Source organism: Haemaphysalis longicornis, unplaced genomic scaffold, assembly GCF_048455015.1.
Source record: "Haemaphysalis longicornis isolate Haplotype H1 unplaced genomic scaffold, Haemaphysalis longicornis Haplotype H1 scaffold_1, whole genome shotgun sequence".
In the NCBI taxonomy this organism is placed as follows: Eukaryota; Metazoa; Arthropoda; class Arachnida; order Ixodida; family Ixodidae; genus Haemaphysalis; species Haemaphysalis longicornis.
In genome coordinates this window covers 291,688,738-291,705,883 of record NW_027526203.1, presented here as the reverse complement: position 1 = coordinate 291,705,883, position 17,146 = coordinate 291,688,738, and the positions used below count along the sequence as shown (strand labels likewise).

Below are 17,146 nucleotides of genomic sequence, written 5' to 3'. Positions count from 1 at the left end.
TTCAGGTTGGAGATAAGTTCGAAAGGGAAAAAGGCATTCCTCTCGCAGCCCCACATACAGGCGACAATAAGTGCACAACCAGTTCCAAGAACAGTGTTGTTCGCCACCTTGTCGCTTTCACTTTCTTCTCCTTTACCGACAGGCTTCTCTGTCAACACCTCCCCATTTTGTATGCCCCAGCCTCTTGCCTTCTCCTCCCATTTTGGTGCCTCTGTTCTGCTGGCTTGCTTGTAACTCACTTGTTCAGTTATGAGACACATCAACCAGCATGAGATTCTTTAAACCAAATTTGAATGCAAAAGGGGACAATCATTATGTTTTTATACCTAATTGATTTGCACATATGAAAACAAGTTTAACTCTTTTGCTACCGCCGGAAAATTGACCAATTTTAGGGGTCCAAGAAAATTTTTTTTTCCTGCTAAAAATTGGTTAGGCACTAATTGCAGGAACACAAAATGCAGATTATCTAACGGCCTTTCCAATAACACCAGTTTTTAAAAGGTTTTTATATATCATAGCTGTAAAAAAAAATATCAAAATCAAAATTTTTGTCAAGTTGTCGAAAAAAATGATAAAAAAGGAGTTGTGTATATCGAACCACCGGTAGTAGAAAAAAATTAGAATATACATGTTGTAGGAAAACATTTCAAAAACACGCCCTAGAAAAAATGTCGGCTTGCGCGGAACAGTTGTCAGATATAAAAAAAAAAACATTAGCATGCACGGTGCTCATGTCATGTGGTGAAGCCCAACCTCCAATTCAGAATGTGCGATTTCGGGTGGTTTCCTGGAATAAATCTGGCGGTTTGTCATTATCAGAGGCACCCATTTGCCCCCACATAACATAAAAACATCTTGTCAATGGCTGACTTTGCATTTACAGCGAGCACAATATTTGGGACAAGCACGCGATGCGGAAAAAAACATGCATGAAGTTGAAAACGCAACGCCGTGGCTGATGCTTGTTGTCGTTCACGGTCAGTTATCTCTCAAAACATAAAGCTGAGCTTTATTATCTTCTTACTCGCAATTGTAGCCTTGCTCGCAAAAATGAGGTACGATGAGCTAGAATCGTGCCCTGCGATCTTTGGCCGAGTAGCAGTTGCACGATGAAAAAGATCAGCACAACGAGCCTCCTCTATTGCAGCGCCACCTAACATTTTTCAAATGAAAGAGTACAAAAACTTATCGGAGGCTCCGTCTGAATAGACAGTTCAACTAAGCAGCAATATTAGACACCCGGATATACCCTCGCATGGAAACGAAACTGGAAGGCGAACAGCTAGCAGTGTAAGGCCGGTTTGAAGCGCTGTCCTCGGCGGAACAGATATCTGGCGACTGGGTGTGATCTTTTGACTTGCATCTGAAGTTCTTATCGCAGAAATCGGGTTAGGGTTGGGGGAAATCAGGAGCGGCGTGCTTTGTTCGAGGATCAGTCGCGGACGCTCCAGGCGCTATGGCAGGTAGCCTTGAAGTTGGGGTAACTGCGTAGTAGCACTAAATATGAATTTCACGATGCAGAAACGAAACCGAAACTGTTGTAAACTGTTAGCGAATGGTCCTGGGGCAAGTATAACTACCACAGAACTTGGAACAACGTGCGCAAAGGCAATAAAACTGCCTAAAATCATAAAGTACCTTTGCAACCAGGCACTGCTTGACATTTTCAGCCGATTTCTGGGATTATTACCGTCAGAGCGCGAACCTGACGATTGAAAATCGTTTGCTAGTTCCCCATTCACGCCCTAATAGCAAAAACAAGCGCTGGTGCAGAGTAATTACGAGTTGCACGCATTCTTTGTTGGTAGCAGTGACGCGCGATGACCACGCCCCTTTTCCACACCCAGGTGATTCAAAAGCGTGTCAAAAATCACGTTTCCGTTGCAAAAATGAAAACAAAACTGATTTTGAAAGGCCATTTTCTGATCTAACTCCAAACAGCTTTATTTGTTCGAGAAACGCCTGGAACGCTATGACAAGGCGCTCCCAAAAGTATCGATCAAATTGATCGATTTTGATAGGCGCGGTAGCGAAAGAGTTAAGTTGCCTTGTTCTTCAAAGGGAACAGCTACGTAATTTGTGTACATAAAAACATATCTGAACTCCCTTGTGTTTCAAAAGGAATGCCTTTGAAGTGTGTGCATTGCAAGTGTGTAGCTTTTAATACATTTCTTTATATAGATGGCAAGCTCCTGCGATTGAGCTTCAATTTTGCGAAAAGGTACCGTATAAACTGGTATATAGGTCAAGTTTTTTTCCAAAAAAAATCCGCTCGAAAGTCACGCCTCGTCTTATTAATGGTCATTGGGAGAATGTAAATTGTTCTCTGGCAACAATGTGCAAGTGTAGTCCGTCGCCATAGCTCTTTGTGTCGGACCGCTCTCTCTCACTATCAAGCCTTTATTTGCTTTTCTCTAGTTTTTCGTCTTTTACTCGTCTTGTGTGTGTGTGCGCATGCATTTCTGTACGTGTCTGCTCCGAGATGAGCGGCGGAAGTCGACGCCAGTTCACCGCTGCGTTTAAGCGGAAGGCGAATGAGTTGCCGAGCAGAATGGGAATATGGTGGCGCAACGCCAGTTTGGAGTTTCAGAGAAAATTGTGCGGTGCTGGCGGAGCCAGAAAGCTAAGCTGTGTGCGTGCAACCCCCGGAACAGATTGTTCCATGGACGTCAAGCGGTGCACCCTGTGTTGGAGAACAAAGTGGCGGACTTCGTTTGGGAACTTCGCTCACGATCGCTGCCGGTTACAGCAGAGGCCATCCGCGGACCGGCTCTGCGAACTGTACAATGAGTGGATAGCCGGCGACAACGAAAATACATCTACGGGCCGGCTGCAAAGACCATCCCTCGCGACCGTGTCAAGCTGGGTGTCTTCCTCTATCAGCAACGCGCTCCATCAGCAACGCGCTCGACGGCACTGAAGATGACAGTGAGAAGCAGTCATCCTCGGACGACTCTGACAGCTTGGACGAGTGACTTCGGCAGGCATAGTGAGTGGCAGTGACGGACAGGCGTCGAAAATAAATATAGACATTGTGTGCGCGCTTCTGTGCCGAATTATTTTTTTTGTCACCTTTTCCCACCTCAAGGTAGGGGGTCGACCTATATACCAGGTCGGCCTATATTCCAGTTTATACGGTACATGTTTAGAACACGTGACTTGTGCTTTTGAGAATTTCGTTTTTCACTTAACTTGCGATTCTGCCAAACTGAAACTTCCTCTTGGACTTCAGGACTTTGAGTTAACAGGAGATTACTATAGATAGGTACACTCAAAAGTTTTATCAAAATTGAATTGTACAAGAGAGCCCAAAAATAGGCAAGACAAGCCTTTGCTTTGTGCACTTTTAAGCGCTCTCTTGTAGGGCTTACACATAAGTACAATGTTCCTCTAGTATTGAACCCAAATTAAGACGTCTTTGGTAATAACGTTTTCTCAGTTCATATTTTTTAGTAGTGTACTGCTGCACTCAAAACGAGAAGAAGCTAATCAGAAGACAAATGAATCCCAATGTTGTCAGCTGTAACTTTTTGGAAGGTGCAAAGGATTCGAGTGAAACAATTTGAATTTTTCTGGCATGGACACATGTCAACGTGGCTTTGTTGCTGACCTTTAACAAAGGTCACCAACTGTCAATGTGGCTTAGACAACTCAGAAAAAGACAATGTGTGCTTTTACATTTTTTTACAAATCATAATGCAGTTTAGCAACCAGTGGACGAAAAGAATAAAGCAAAAAGGAAGAGGAGAGATGGGTTTCCATGCTGCTTTTAGTGCACATTTCACCCTTTCTCTTTCAACTGCAGGTTGTTAGCATCACGCTCTTTACTTGTCTTGAAAAACTTTTTTGTGTTTACACACAAGCGCTCAATGTCAATTGACTTCATATCATTGGCCTTTCACATAGAGGGTCTGTGGAGTTTCATCCTACTACGCAACAGAGTGAAAAACCGGGATGCACATAGGAATGCAGAGGCACACACAAAATTCTGTGACCAGTACCACAGTATCATTTCCCAATTTAGAAGGACAAACTTGAGAAGTGTGAGAAAGCGTGCAAAAGTAGAACAGAAAGACACGCAATGAGCCGTGCTTTGTCCATGACTACATGAAGCCAATTGGGCAGCCCTCTCACCAAGAGATTGTCTTTCCTGTCTGAAGCCACTGCTTGAGGAGGTATTCGTAGTAGCTATCAGCACGGGCGCCCAAGGTCAGCGTAGAGTCACTGTTGAACCGTCCCGTCTCCGCATTGACAAACATGGGCACCAGGCCTTCCTTCTTTGGCAACTGATGAAGCAGCTCAGAGACTGTGAAGGCCTTTTTCTACAAGAGAAACAACCCATGCTGGAGACAGTACACTATGCCTTTCATGCAGACACAGTCACGAAACGTCAAGAACACAGTGCAACAAAATTAATATGGTTACACCCTGCTACAGAAAACTGAATACAGGAAGAAGTGGTTTCTATGCTGCAGACATTATTTTGCCAGTAGCACGAGTTGGCAATCCTAGCAAGAGAAGAAGTTTTCGGCACCACGTAGGCATCGCAGTGGGTTCGGTTCACCGACACAGCACAGGTAGGCTCCAAGGAGGCAAGAACAATGCAATTGCGTTGTTCACCCAAAGTGTTCACAGGTGTTTACAGCAACAGATGCTATCCCTACAAACGGCAAGTGAAAATTTACCTTTTAGGAAAGGCATCAGACTCTTACAAAAAGACGCGATCTCTCAAAACTATTGCAGCCTGTAAAACTTGTATGCAGTCACACGTAGCCTGGTGACCCTACCAGTACCCGTTACCACTGATTGTGAATGTTGCGTAGTTGTACACGCCATAAAAACATTACACATCCCCTATAACTTTTTTTTCTTTTTTCGGTGTTCTTTTTTCACTTGTTCGGATTCAAGGTTTTGCATAAAGGTCACATAAGTTTCACGCAATAATGTTCTTCACACTTTGGATAATGTATAGGAAACAAATGGCTCCCATCAAATATGGAACAGCCTTGCGCCACCTGTTCGTGCACACTAACACAGAATAGCTTTGGTTGAATTTCCTTAGACCTGGAGTAATCTGAGCTTAGCCACCCGACACTTCCATCCCACCCAGACGTCAGATGCGCTCGTGAGCTGGGTCTGCAAAGGGCTGTGCCAAGCTGTAAAGCAGGCACTCACTTCAAATTCAGGGTCACCACTAGCGCGGCTGAGTGTGCGAAACTCCAGCTGCAGGCTGGCCACTTCGGAAACACTGCTGTCGGGGGCCCAGGCCGGGGCGTGGGCGACTCCCGAGGCCAGGTTGACGTCCGAGTAGGGCACACCTGACGCCGATCGAAATCCGGGCAGCAGCCGACGTCCAAGTTCAAGCTACAAGAAAGCAATGCACACTGCGGATCAGCTATTTCAGTTTAAAAACAAAGACCAAACACCCAAATTTTGTACTGCACGCCATGCCAACAATGAATCTCATCTCACAACGCCAACTGATAGCGATCCCCTTGGCGCAGACCTGTTAATAACCATGTGCAGTGAAGTCGCGTGGAATGTATCTACTCTTACCGCTCACACAACTTTCTTCATCAATAGTGCACACTTTCTAACTACGTAGCTCATTGATATGCAGCAGTCTCGACACAGGATCGGACCTGTTGCTTCGAGGTCAGCGTAACCCGTTTTTTTTCACTCCGGGGAAGTGCTGAGCGCCGGTGCTACCCCGTTACAGCACGCCCTTCAGGTTAACCGCTCCCTCACATGTCCCTTGCTCACTGCTTTGTCCAGGTACAGCTGGTCCTTTGTGAGGGTGTGCATGCTCAGCAGGCCGCCCAGCACACGAATGGTGGTCTCAAAGAGGTTCACATCCCGTTTCTGCGCCAGCTGCAAGCTGTTGGCCACCCACTCTCGGGCTGCTGCAAGCTCTGCAAGGCCAGGACACCAGAAGTGGTCAAACTCTTTATCAGCGAAGCATGCATTCACAGAATAGTCACGAGAGCTGCATCTTTGCAGCAATTATTTGTCAAGCCTAGTCAATCTCGGAACAGGCCCTCTACAATTACGGCTTCTTTGAAACAAGAGGCAAAACATTCGAGATACCATAGGCATAACACAACATATCTTCTATTCTAACCACAGAACCTGAAAGCATTGATAGAGGCCCCTGCTTGCATGAGCATTGCCTCCATTGCACTGTCTAATGTAGGGAATAGATTTTACATGCACACACTGCTATTCTTGGGCTTTTTTGTGTGCAGTGCCCTTTATTAAATTGCAGGGTGTACAGCGCCTGTGTACATCATCACAGCTTTTCTTAGCCTTTTGTTTCAGCTGTGCTGTTTCGAATCAAAGGACAAGTTATGTGGTGCACTTATTTAGAGAGAGGAAAAGAACTAAGCAGATCGATAACAAAACTGGGCAACAAAAATTGGCTCGGCTGACAGAGGAAAAAAGCAAGGGAAAGACATTGAGAGAGGCCCGCACCATGCAGTGCAGATACAATGGCTAATGATGCTGATGGTAATGTGCATTTAGGATTCTTTCATATATAATCTTAGGACCGTGAAAACCTGAAGACAGCCAGAATTGCCCAGAATAGTTGACATGCAGTTGCGAATCTTGGGACCATTGGGCAATAGGACCATGAAAACAACATGCAACTTTGCTTTACTTAATGGGATGGGCCATTCATAACTCAATGTTTTTCAGTGCAAAACAATGTTTCCACTACAGAGGAAACAGCATTTAAAATGACCTTATTAAAACTACTTGCTTCCTCAATAAAGATAGGCTCGTAACATACCCAAATGACTCATGGTGTACTTGGTTGAGCAAACAAAAAAAGTGCAGTCAGCATGCTGACTGCATTCATATGGATGCAGTACAACATGAAGCAAAAATTATGGTATCGCTGTTTAACATGATAAGTATGGTAGAGTGTTTCATCAGTGTAGCAGCATGACAGCAGATTCCATGCGTGCGTCAGACAATAAACCTCAGGCTCAGGTGCACACTTGGCTTGGAATCGACAACGGGAGACACTGAATTCTTAAAGCGGGCACCCCGAGTTCCCAATATTTCTTTAAATTTTGACAGAGCACAGCCAGACTAAAGTCTGTGGTGCTCTCATAACAATGTGTTACAAGTGTGCCATATGGGTTTAGCACCACATCCTTGGCGTGACATTTCAAACCTGCATTTGTTTTCAATAGCCTCAGCCAATCTGTACAAAGCTGGTAGATGATATCACCTGATGAAATCAATCGGCAGGTGCAGAAAAGCCTCGAGAGGCCACTACTGCTTAGCGCTGCCACCCTACATTTGTCACTCCTAATTACCTAGCCAAATTGAATGTAGTAAGAATTAACTTGACATGCATGTCCATACAGCGAAAATGCACTGCAGAAGCTAATGCCCAAGAGTTGACAAGTGCCTATTCCAACACTAATTGATTGATTGTAGGGTTTAACGCGCCGACGCAACGCAGGCGATGAGGCGCGCCGCAGTGGAGGGCTCCGGAATAATTTTGACTACCTGGGGATCTATAACGTGCGCTGAAATCTCGCACACACGGGCGTTTTTGCTTTTCGCCTCCATCAGAAAAGCGGCCGCCGTGGCCGGGAATCGAACCCACGACCTCGTGCTCCTATTCCTACACTAAATGAAAGGCATAACATGAGGGGTGCATTCACGAATGCCCAAAGTTGTAAATGCAGCAGCAGAGGCAGGCAGCAACCCACCTTCATGGAGGCCCATGAGGTACATGGTGTCCATGCCATCGATGATGGTTAGCCCCAGGCCAAACCAGGTGTGCCCTGTGCGTGACATGGGCCGCAGATGGTCCTGGCCCCAGGCGTGGGCCTTGTACCCTTTCCATGCATGGCGGAAGGCCTCCACCACAGCCTCGCGCCGCTCACGCAGGCCCTGCAAGTGTGATCCCTGTCAGCACAGTGCATGCTTTGATGGCACCCATAATGGTGATCGTCGCCCTGCAAGCTACAAACTAAGGGCAGCAACAACTGCTGCTTATCAAAAGCTGTTAAGACTGCCTCCTCACTAACAAGCACTCACACTTTTAGTGCACAGGTGTTATCTTTCTTTGGAAAGTTGGCGAAGAACAGACAGCCATTCCTGATGGGCACACTGACAAAATCCATTAAAATTTTATGCATCCAATAAAATTGAGCATATTAATTAAAAAAAAAAGAACAACTACGCATCCGTGGAAACACAGTAGAGAGATCCAAAGTAAAAGCAGAACACAAAGTCAGCACAGACACAATGGTAGCAATAGGAACTGCTTTGGTGGAACGTTTGCGGGCCACTCGCGTTCAAGGTCAAAAACTTCCGTGGGGTGCAGAAGGTGAAGAATTTTACTCTGCCTCACTTTCGTGTGCTTGCTGACTGTATGCAATGTTCCCATGTCTGTTCTTGTACACTATTGGAAAAATGTGTTACTGCTTTAAGTAGGAAGCATGCAACCTGAGAAAAAATCAACGCACAACGCAGATGTGCTGCCACTCTCAACCAACTTTACCGAAACTGAAGCTTCACTGTGTTCATTTGCAAGTCTCAATGAATGCAATGAAACTGTATGCCAGTGTCTTGTGCCGTGCTGCCTTGTCTACACCGACAAAAGTTGCTTGCTCCAGAACGCTGTGTGCACTCGAGCCCACTTATAACGGCCGCAGTTATACGAATGCTCACTTACAACGAACGAATGTGGCACAACCGTCACAGTATACACTAAGGCAATGGCATTATGTTTCAGATGTAACAACGGGCGTGAGGGGGCAGCTCGGGTACGGCGAACGACCAACCGTTGCCTGATCACTGCGTGCGGTACGAGTTTGTTTGTTTTGTCTTTATTCGCCTCTGGCACAAAGTACACGACGCTAAGGGCGAGCAGTAAAAGCTGTCAGAAATCGACAGCTTGACAGAGCTGCAAGCCCTTAAACACTGGAAAGCATTACAGCAACATCAAATACAACTTGTACCTTAAAAATCAGGAGAAGAAAAGAAAATAGTACAAAATAGCTACCTGTAGAGTAAATACACAGAAACCGTAATGAGTACTTCAGATACCTCATTATTAAACAAACGATACGAACTATCATGCAATATACCAACTATAATACATTCAAAGACGGCTATACAGTGGGAAAAGCAAGGGGGGAATGAATTATAAGGAAATACCATTTTTGTAGGGGAATCAATACAAGGCAGTCGCTAAGGCAAAGAGTTGTCTTTTTGACATTATATGTTGCGATGTGCCGCAAACAATTGACTTGTTCAACACTTCATAAAACACTGTCGCAGTTTTCGGAAAGTCGTTTCGGGAAGTGTAACATTCTGGTGATTGAGTTCATTTAAGAGTCTTGGGAGTTTTTTTTGTAGGGTTTGTAGTCCGTATGTTGTTTTGTACAGTTGGACATGAAAGGGTTCAACATGCCTTGTTCTGTATGCTTTGGTGCTTTCTTGTAGTTTTGCTAATTTAGAAAAAAAAAAAAGGGGGGGGGGGGGGGGTTTGGTAAGTGTAGCCTGCTTAACTGCTTTACACATTAGGTGCACATGTGAAGTATAATTTGCACTGTGCACAATCACCCTCTGTCAACAGAACTGATAGCAGCCAGCAAAAGAAGACAAGCTTGAACGAAAATTTAAACAGAGAAGTGCATGCCGTCCTGGGTTCCAGGTCTCGCTCCGCTCCCCTCTTTTCCTCTGCCTCTTCACGCAGGGAGCTAGCGTCGGGAGAGGGGGGACGAGGGGGTGGGGCAAGATAGGCTGGATGATTGGCTAGACACGCCAAAGCTTAGCTTTGACACTGTGCGAACACCTGCGTAGAGCTCGAGTGCCCCATGTTTCCCCCTTCCAGCCTGGCAGGAGGAGGGAAGTTGTAAAATGAATTAAGTACAACCATTTGATTGGCTACACTGGAGTTTGGGTGTTCTCTTTTCATGTTTGCTCACTCGTTCAAAAGTACAACCGGGAGGGAAGGGTGGACAGAACGTGGTGAGTTTCCGCTTGCAGAAAGCATGTATTACAACGAACTGCAGATATAACGAAAGAATTCATCATGACGATCGAGTTCTTACAAATGGGCAGGACTGTAATAAACTGACCTTGTGTACTGCTCATGCAAAGGCTAATGAACAAATACAGTTGAACCCCTTTATAAGAGACACGTACCGGGGAGCAGTTTCTGTCTCTTATACGAGATGTCTCTTATAAGCAGGGTACCATGTTTTCACTTACTAATCAGACCCTAGTTCAATGTGGGCACCCTATGACTAAAACAAGCTCAAAAGAATGCTACAGCATGTTTCAAAAGATTCATTCTAATTTATGCTTGGCCCCCAGAATTTATGAAACAGTTCTGAATCTTTGTTTGCTTCATGACTGTATTTACACTGTATATTTTACAACCGATTCTGCAAGCTTTTTTTTCTTTCCTCGTTTGTGGAAGATGAATCGTACATGTTGAGTTCACAAGCCTGATGAATAGGCGGAGCGCACAGCTTCTTCCGCTGTGTGCTCAGGCTATTCATTATGCTTGCAGGACTCAACATCTGCGATTCTTTTTGATTGGGAGCTATGCCAGTGGGAGAACCCGCATGTGCGATCGCGCTCCATCCAATGGATGGCAGTAAGCTTCTACCACTTCTGTAAGTTGCATTTCCATTGGCAGGGCTTCTCATCGTCATTTCATAGCTGACTGAACCACTGTGTGTTTGCTGAAGTGATAATAAATAGCGACTGCAGGCGTCTGTCGTCCACCTGTGCTTCCAGGATGGAAGCAACTGCAATTAGTGACTGGTGGCACTGTGTCTGAAGTTAAAATGTCTATTACAAGCGAGATTATTGATTAAAGTTCAAGGATGACTTGTCCCTTATAACCAATCTTCTACATCCGATGTCTGTTATAAAAGAGGTCGATTTAATGGGAAAGATAGGGCAGCCAACCATGTGGGTCAATAGTGTCTCTTATACCCATTTGTCTCTTACATCAGTGTCTCTTATAACGAGGTTCAGCTGTAGCTAGTGCAACACATATCAACCAACATTTTTTTTTAAAGCCTGCTACATTTAAGGGGGACTCACCTGATCACATTCCTATGGGACTTACTAATTCATGACCCGCGGGTTAAAAAAGCATTGTGTACTAATATGGAAAGCTTTACAAATCCATAAAAGTGTTCCTAACGGTATAGTTTGCTCCTTTTAGAAATATTGGTACATCTTTACTGAAATAAAAAACAAACAACAAATGCATTTTAGTTTATCTAGTTTTCATTAGATAGTGCTAGCGGTCTCCCATGCGAGAGTTTAATATTTTATTTTACTACAGAAGTGACATATATCTAAAATAAACAAACTAGGCCGTTGTGCACACTTGTATGTATCTGCAAAAGTTTTCGTATTGGTGCACGATGGTTTTTAAGCCCATGGGTCATGAAGTTGCAAGTCCCATAAGAATGTTAACAGGTGAGTCCCGTTTAAGCCCCTAATTATGCACTGTTTACCTATGCAGGCAAATGCACTGTTACCCACTAAGCCTCATGCCTATAATAAAGTGACCATATTCCTCGGACCCCAAAGCAGGACAAGGGGGAGGGGGGGGGGGAGGTGTAAGGAAGAACGTGGCACATAGCTTGAAGGGAGACTAAGGCTCATTGCAATTTTGTTTTAACTGAAAGATCATATAGTTCTCTCAGCCTTTGTTCGACGAGCAACTATGCGTTATTTGCTGAATAAGTAAATAAGTGCTGAAGCACGTCCACCCACTGTTCGTCAAACGGCGAAGGGTGTGCTGAACGGATTGTTGGTACACTGTAACATAAAGAAAACGGCTCAGACATTGGGACAAAGCAAGGAACAAAACAGTTTCTTGCTTATTCCCATCGTGTGCGCTCTTTTCTTGAAGTTCCTCAAATGGTTTCCTTCGGCTTTTTCATTCCTGAGCTTTTCATTAGTGACACTGAGGTTGATAACCGTTTTCCATATTTCCAGCCAAAAGCGGGACAAAACACTGTCCCACAAGCAGGCTGTGGGACAGCGGGACCACAGCCGCAAAACCGGGACTTGTCCCGCCTAAATCGGGACGTCTGGTCACTTTAGCCTATAAAGTGTGTCCCGTTCACAGTGTCCAGGCCTTACCAAGTTTTTCTGGGCAGCATCAAGAGCCAAGAGCAAGTAGGCAATGTGTCTAAACCACCGCCTAAACGTGAATGAAAAAGCTGTTTTGCCACTGAAATGCATCTTGAGTTGGCACCTTGGCTACTGCCTGCCTAGCACAAGCTAGGCAGGCAGCCTCTAAGCTGCCAGCCTCTAAGCTAAGCTGCCAGCCTCAATTTACTTCAGCCTAATCTAGAGCAATTTAATCAAACTGGTGTCAACTTGACTCAACATGACACAAAGTAGGCTATGTCAGAGTAATCTAAAACACCCTGACCTGTTCCAACTGGACCTACCGTAAGTGATTCCGGCTCAATATGAGAAGAAAAGAGTGCAGTCTAGTGGTGGATCCAGACTGACTTCTCATGGGGGGGCAAGGGGGGGAGGGGGGGGGGGCAGTAAGACGCAAATACCTGCGGGTGATGGCCAGGGGGAGGGAGGGTGATGGTATGATACACACTGTAGGCTTGGCTGTGCCAGTTCAGAGGCCACTTAAGAGGGGCAACCCCCCTCGTCCCTTCCTTTGAACCCACCAGTGTTGAGGTGTGTGTTGGGGGGGGGGGGGAGGCAATTGGTACGGGAACTTGGCATGGCAGCACTAACAGATAAGGATGTTGAAGGAGGGATTACCACAGAATGCACTGTGTTGCTGTCTCTCCTCCAAAGTCCTCGCCTGTTACTGCTGCAATGTTTTCACAGAGAAAGTGTTGGCCAGGCAACACTAATTCAAGAAAGAGTACCTCCCTGCACCAGCAGTGTGGAAGCTAAATGCATGTTTGGAAAATGATGTCGTACGAACTTGAACACTGAGTGGAATGCACCATAAAGCCAACACACCCTACACACTGGACCCACACAAAAAATGTGCCTGCTGGCAGCTTTTGGTGCAGCCCAGAAGGATTTGGCAGAGAGTGTAGAACACGTGGAGAAAGAATGTCAGCCGTCTACCAGGCCAGTATTTCCCTACACACCCTCAGGGGGTGTGTAGACTCCCCTAGTTTTTCTGGACACCCCCCTTGATTCTCTAAATTTTACACATGCCAATTCTTGTATTAAACGTGTGGGCAGTTTGGTCATGCCCCAATAAAAGGAGGAGCGAAATACCACGTTACTTCATTGATTCGGGACCGTTCTTTGTTTAAAATTCTCATCTGTGAAAAATATCTTTCAACATCTACATTTAAAATTGGCAATTTGGTGAGGCAAAGGGCTACAGAAGCTAATCCTGGTGTTTTTAATAAATTGTGAGTGTCAAAAGACAATTGGTGTCCGCTTTATAAGCGCTGCATAATTCGTGTACTCCCTCAACTATGTTTTATAAATTTAAATCTCGTTTTGGCCCTCGCAACAAGTTTGAAAATGTCCTTGTATGTTGAAAAATGGTCAGGCATTTAAATAAAAACTGAATACGGACCTTTTTCGGTAAAAACTGAATTTCTAAAAAATAAAAGTGTTTTTTCAGATCAAATAGAAAACACCGCCTCCCAAATCTATACAGAGAAAAAAGGAACCATACGTCACGGGGATGAGCATTTGGTTAATAGACATCTATTATTTAACTAGTGGACTAAAAAAGAAACAGTTTCTATAGTTTATCTAGCCTCCTCCTCCCCCCCCCCCCCCCCCCCCTTTTGATTCGATTCCTGGGGAAACCCCTGCACCAGGCTGTGCTGGAAAAGCCCTTGCGAGTGGGTTTCTGGCATTTCCCCAGGGGAGACCTGAATGTCCTCGGCGGGAGGGGCTGGCTGGGCCGTGGGCGGTGGCGTGCTCCGCTGGGATGCAGCCTCGGGGGCCTGGGCAATCTCGGGAGCAGGCAGAGGCAGGGTGGGCCCCTGGCTCATGCGCGATGCCACCAGCAGCAGCGCAGCCACGGCCAGCACCAGAAGCAGCGACCGCTGGAGCCGCGACAGCTGCTTCCACACCTGCAGGTAACAGCCCAGCCCCGACAGCTTGGATACGAAGCCAGAACATGAAGAGGTCATTCCATGCACCTGCTCAGGGCCACTCAGTAACTATGCAAGACCATCAGTATGTACAAATTGAGGTTTTGCATCCTGGCTCAAATTAACCAAAAAAATAAAGTGGACACGCGATGTGGAAGACTGTCTGCCAGTGGGCCACCTGAATGCCTACTGAAAGATGGGGTAAGACGACAACAAAACTACGCGCAGAGATGAGTTGAAAAAATGGATTCAAATGACACAGGATAGGAGCAGTCGGACATTTTGAAAGGCCAAGCTAGTGTCATTATATATCAATGCCAAAGCAAGCTCCAAGCCATTAATTAACGGCGCACATAACAAACAAAGTTTGAGCATTCACCGTATCATCATGAAAAGTTCATAGTCTGCAAGTTTTGTTTGCTCAACATGAACTGAACCTCATTGCTCTGAAGCACCAATGTCAACTGGATAATAATATTAAAACATAATGCAACGCTCGCTTCCGACTGCTTAAATGAAGGCACAGTGTAAAAATATAGGCAGTGCATGTAGGCAGTGCTTGGGATCTTGCATCTGCTCAGATTTTATCATTTTCCCCTCTCATGCTGGCCCATGCTAGTCAGATGCACTAGTTGTAACCAATAGTATGCATTACAGCAGTGTGATAAGAGATTAATTCTGTCACCAAACACATGCCCAAGCTTGTGCACTGCCATATCTCATATATTCTTGTTATAAAACCTGTGCTGTTCTGAGTAGAATTGTTTGCATTTTCATACATTTCATGCCCTGGAAGAGACGCTCGCAACAAAAGCTACTCTCCAGCCATAAACGTGACCCCTGACATTTCTGTCAATTCCGTGCCAGGAAAAGAAGGGAGGTCACCATGGCTTCTCCTGCCAAATACAATATCGAAACTTTCGCGTATTCACTGGATTTCATAATGCTCAAAATAGTACTAATGGAAAGAAATATTTCATTGTGGTGCACGGCTAGTTGCCACAACATGCTGCCACACACGCACACTCAGCCTAGGCGCAAAAGCTTTCCAGTACAAAACCACAAGTGCAACACCAGCACGGCCGGTGACTGAAGACAAAGGAAGAACAAAAAAATCCCGACACTCACAGCTGCTCTGCTGCACACTTCCTCGTGGTTTCAGTCACAATACCCACCTCGAAAGATTGATTTCTTTTTATCCTTCATGACCTTATTCTTACTCCGTCTTCAGTAACCTCCGGCTGTGCTGGTGTCAAATCTGTAGACAAGTACCAGCTAACCCAAGTTGTAGCATTACTTTCAATACAGTTCCAGAAAGAAAACCTGTGTCGTCTGCTACATTCAGCCACAAATATTTAACAGTGGTAGCACCGCATTGTGGTGGTTGAGTGCCAGTGCGTAGACTACATAAAAGCAAACCCCTCTAATGTGGTAAAGCAAAGGCGAATTAAGTTTGGGAACATCCTTAAGAGACCCGTGGAAGTTCTGTATTCTCAACTTCATGCACCTTAGCATAAAATTTGCAGTGAATCCTTTAACGCCTGGCCACAAATTTGAACGTCGAGCACACAAAAATACATCTACAACATAATGGTGTCGAACGATATCAGTGGCTCAAACTGGAACCACAAAGGATGCAGGACAAGAAGAAAATGCACACACACTGTGTGTGCCTTCTCTTCTTATCCTGCATCCTTTTCGCTGGTTCCACTGTAAGTACATTATGAACCAACTAGCCCAGCTAAATTAATTTACTCTCTTGAATGATATCAGTGACTGTGTAGAACCAGTTTCAAAATAAAAAATGCCTTCAACGATGGTTTCTCAATACAGGAAGCAACCACGATGGCAACAAAATGTCAGGACGCCACTCTTACAGAGCCGCAGCTGAGTTGAAAACCTAAAAAAAGGTAAAAATAAAACTCCACACGCAGAAGATACGCTATCGCGCAGTGACCTCCGTGCGAAGAGTTGCAAGGGGACCGCGCAGGACCCAGTGTCGCTCAGTGGATCAGTTGCATGCTTTGCTGGCAGTCGCGCACTTATCTAATCGGACGCCGCGGGAGGCCAACTGGCAAAACGTACCCGGCTGCATGCACCGATCACAGGAGCCATGGGCTGCTAACAGCCTTGTAGCAGAATAAATGAAGTCTCCGGTGGAAACAGCTAGGACGATAAAATCGACGTAAACGTCACAGTTGACCATTGTCTTTAGATTCAAACACGACACAGAGAAGACCATTGTGTCACTTGGTTTACGTGGCACATCAGCTGCGGCGCAGCCAGGTTCAAATGCTAAAGTTTATGCAAGTACACGTGCGTCCCACGCAGGTGCCATTTCCTTTTCTCTCATTTTTCTAACCTTCCATGTTCGGACATCGTATGAACAATGGTATGGTTTGTACGTGCACCAGCCGAAATGCACAACAATAGCACACATTTAGCAAATAATAAAAAAATAGCACCTGATTGTCCAATCACAAGAAAAATCTCGAGCGGAGACATCAATACATCGCACGGACAAAGGATGTTATGGGCAGAAGCAGAGGCACTAAGCAGAGAAGAAATAACGCCAAGACGAAGTTGCGGCGACTGACGTGACAGAGACAAGGACGTACGCACCCTCCACAGACTTTTCCTTTGGCCCATCCTCCATGTGAAACTTCCAGCCCACGACGGCGGTGCGCCTGCCAAGTTAATCAGTCCTGTTTCAACATCACCCGGCCGCATGATTCGTTCGTTAGCCGAGCGGACGCCGCTCATCGTAGATCAGGGACGCTGTATCCCGACGATGCCGCGCCACGAAATAACAAAAGTTTTAAGGCAGCCGAATTATCGACATTGTTGCGCCCTACGGACTTGCCACGTTTGCGACGGCAGGAATGTAACAAGGCTCAAGCTGGAGCCCCAACCGCGACCTCGACGGACACACGGCAACCGCCGCATAGCGCATGTTCACGGCGAACCGCAGGAGGAGGAACCGAGTTTCAGCACACCGACCAGATTTTCGGCAAAAGATTGACTTGTCTTTCCCCCAT

General features: G+C 45.6%; 1 protein-coding gene across 2 annotated transcripts in view; it reads right to left on the bottom strand.

The window, feature by feature from the left end:
* The window catches only part of Alpha-man-ib (alpha-Mannosidase class I b), a 32,153-nt gene extending 15,017 nt beyond the window's left edge, over positions 1-17,136 (bottom strand). For both annotated transcript variants that reach the window (XR_013317953.1, XM_077679653.1), the window contains exons 1-6: positions 16,731-17,136; positions 13,884-14,087; positions 7,731-7,914; positions 5,767-5,915; positions 5,179-5,367; positions 4,138-4,325 (exon numbers count right to left, since the gene is read on the bottom strand). Coding sequence is in view for 1 of the 2 variants with exons in the window: in XM_077679653.1 (XP_077535779.1) it covers positions 4,138-4,325; positions 5,179-5,367; positions 5,767-5,915; positions 7,731-7,914; positions 13,884-14,087; positions 16,731-16,871 (1,055 nt within the window). In the remaining variant the exon portion in view is untranslated. The remainder of the gene's footprint in view (positions 1-4,137; positions 4,326-5,178; positions 5,368-5,766; positions 5,916-7,730; positions 7,915-13,883; positions 14,088-16,730) is intronic.
* Between the last annotated feature and the right edge of the window lie 10 nt (positions 17,137-17,146).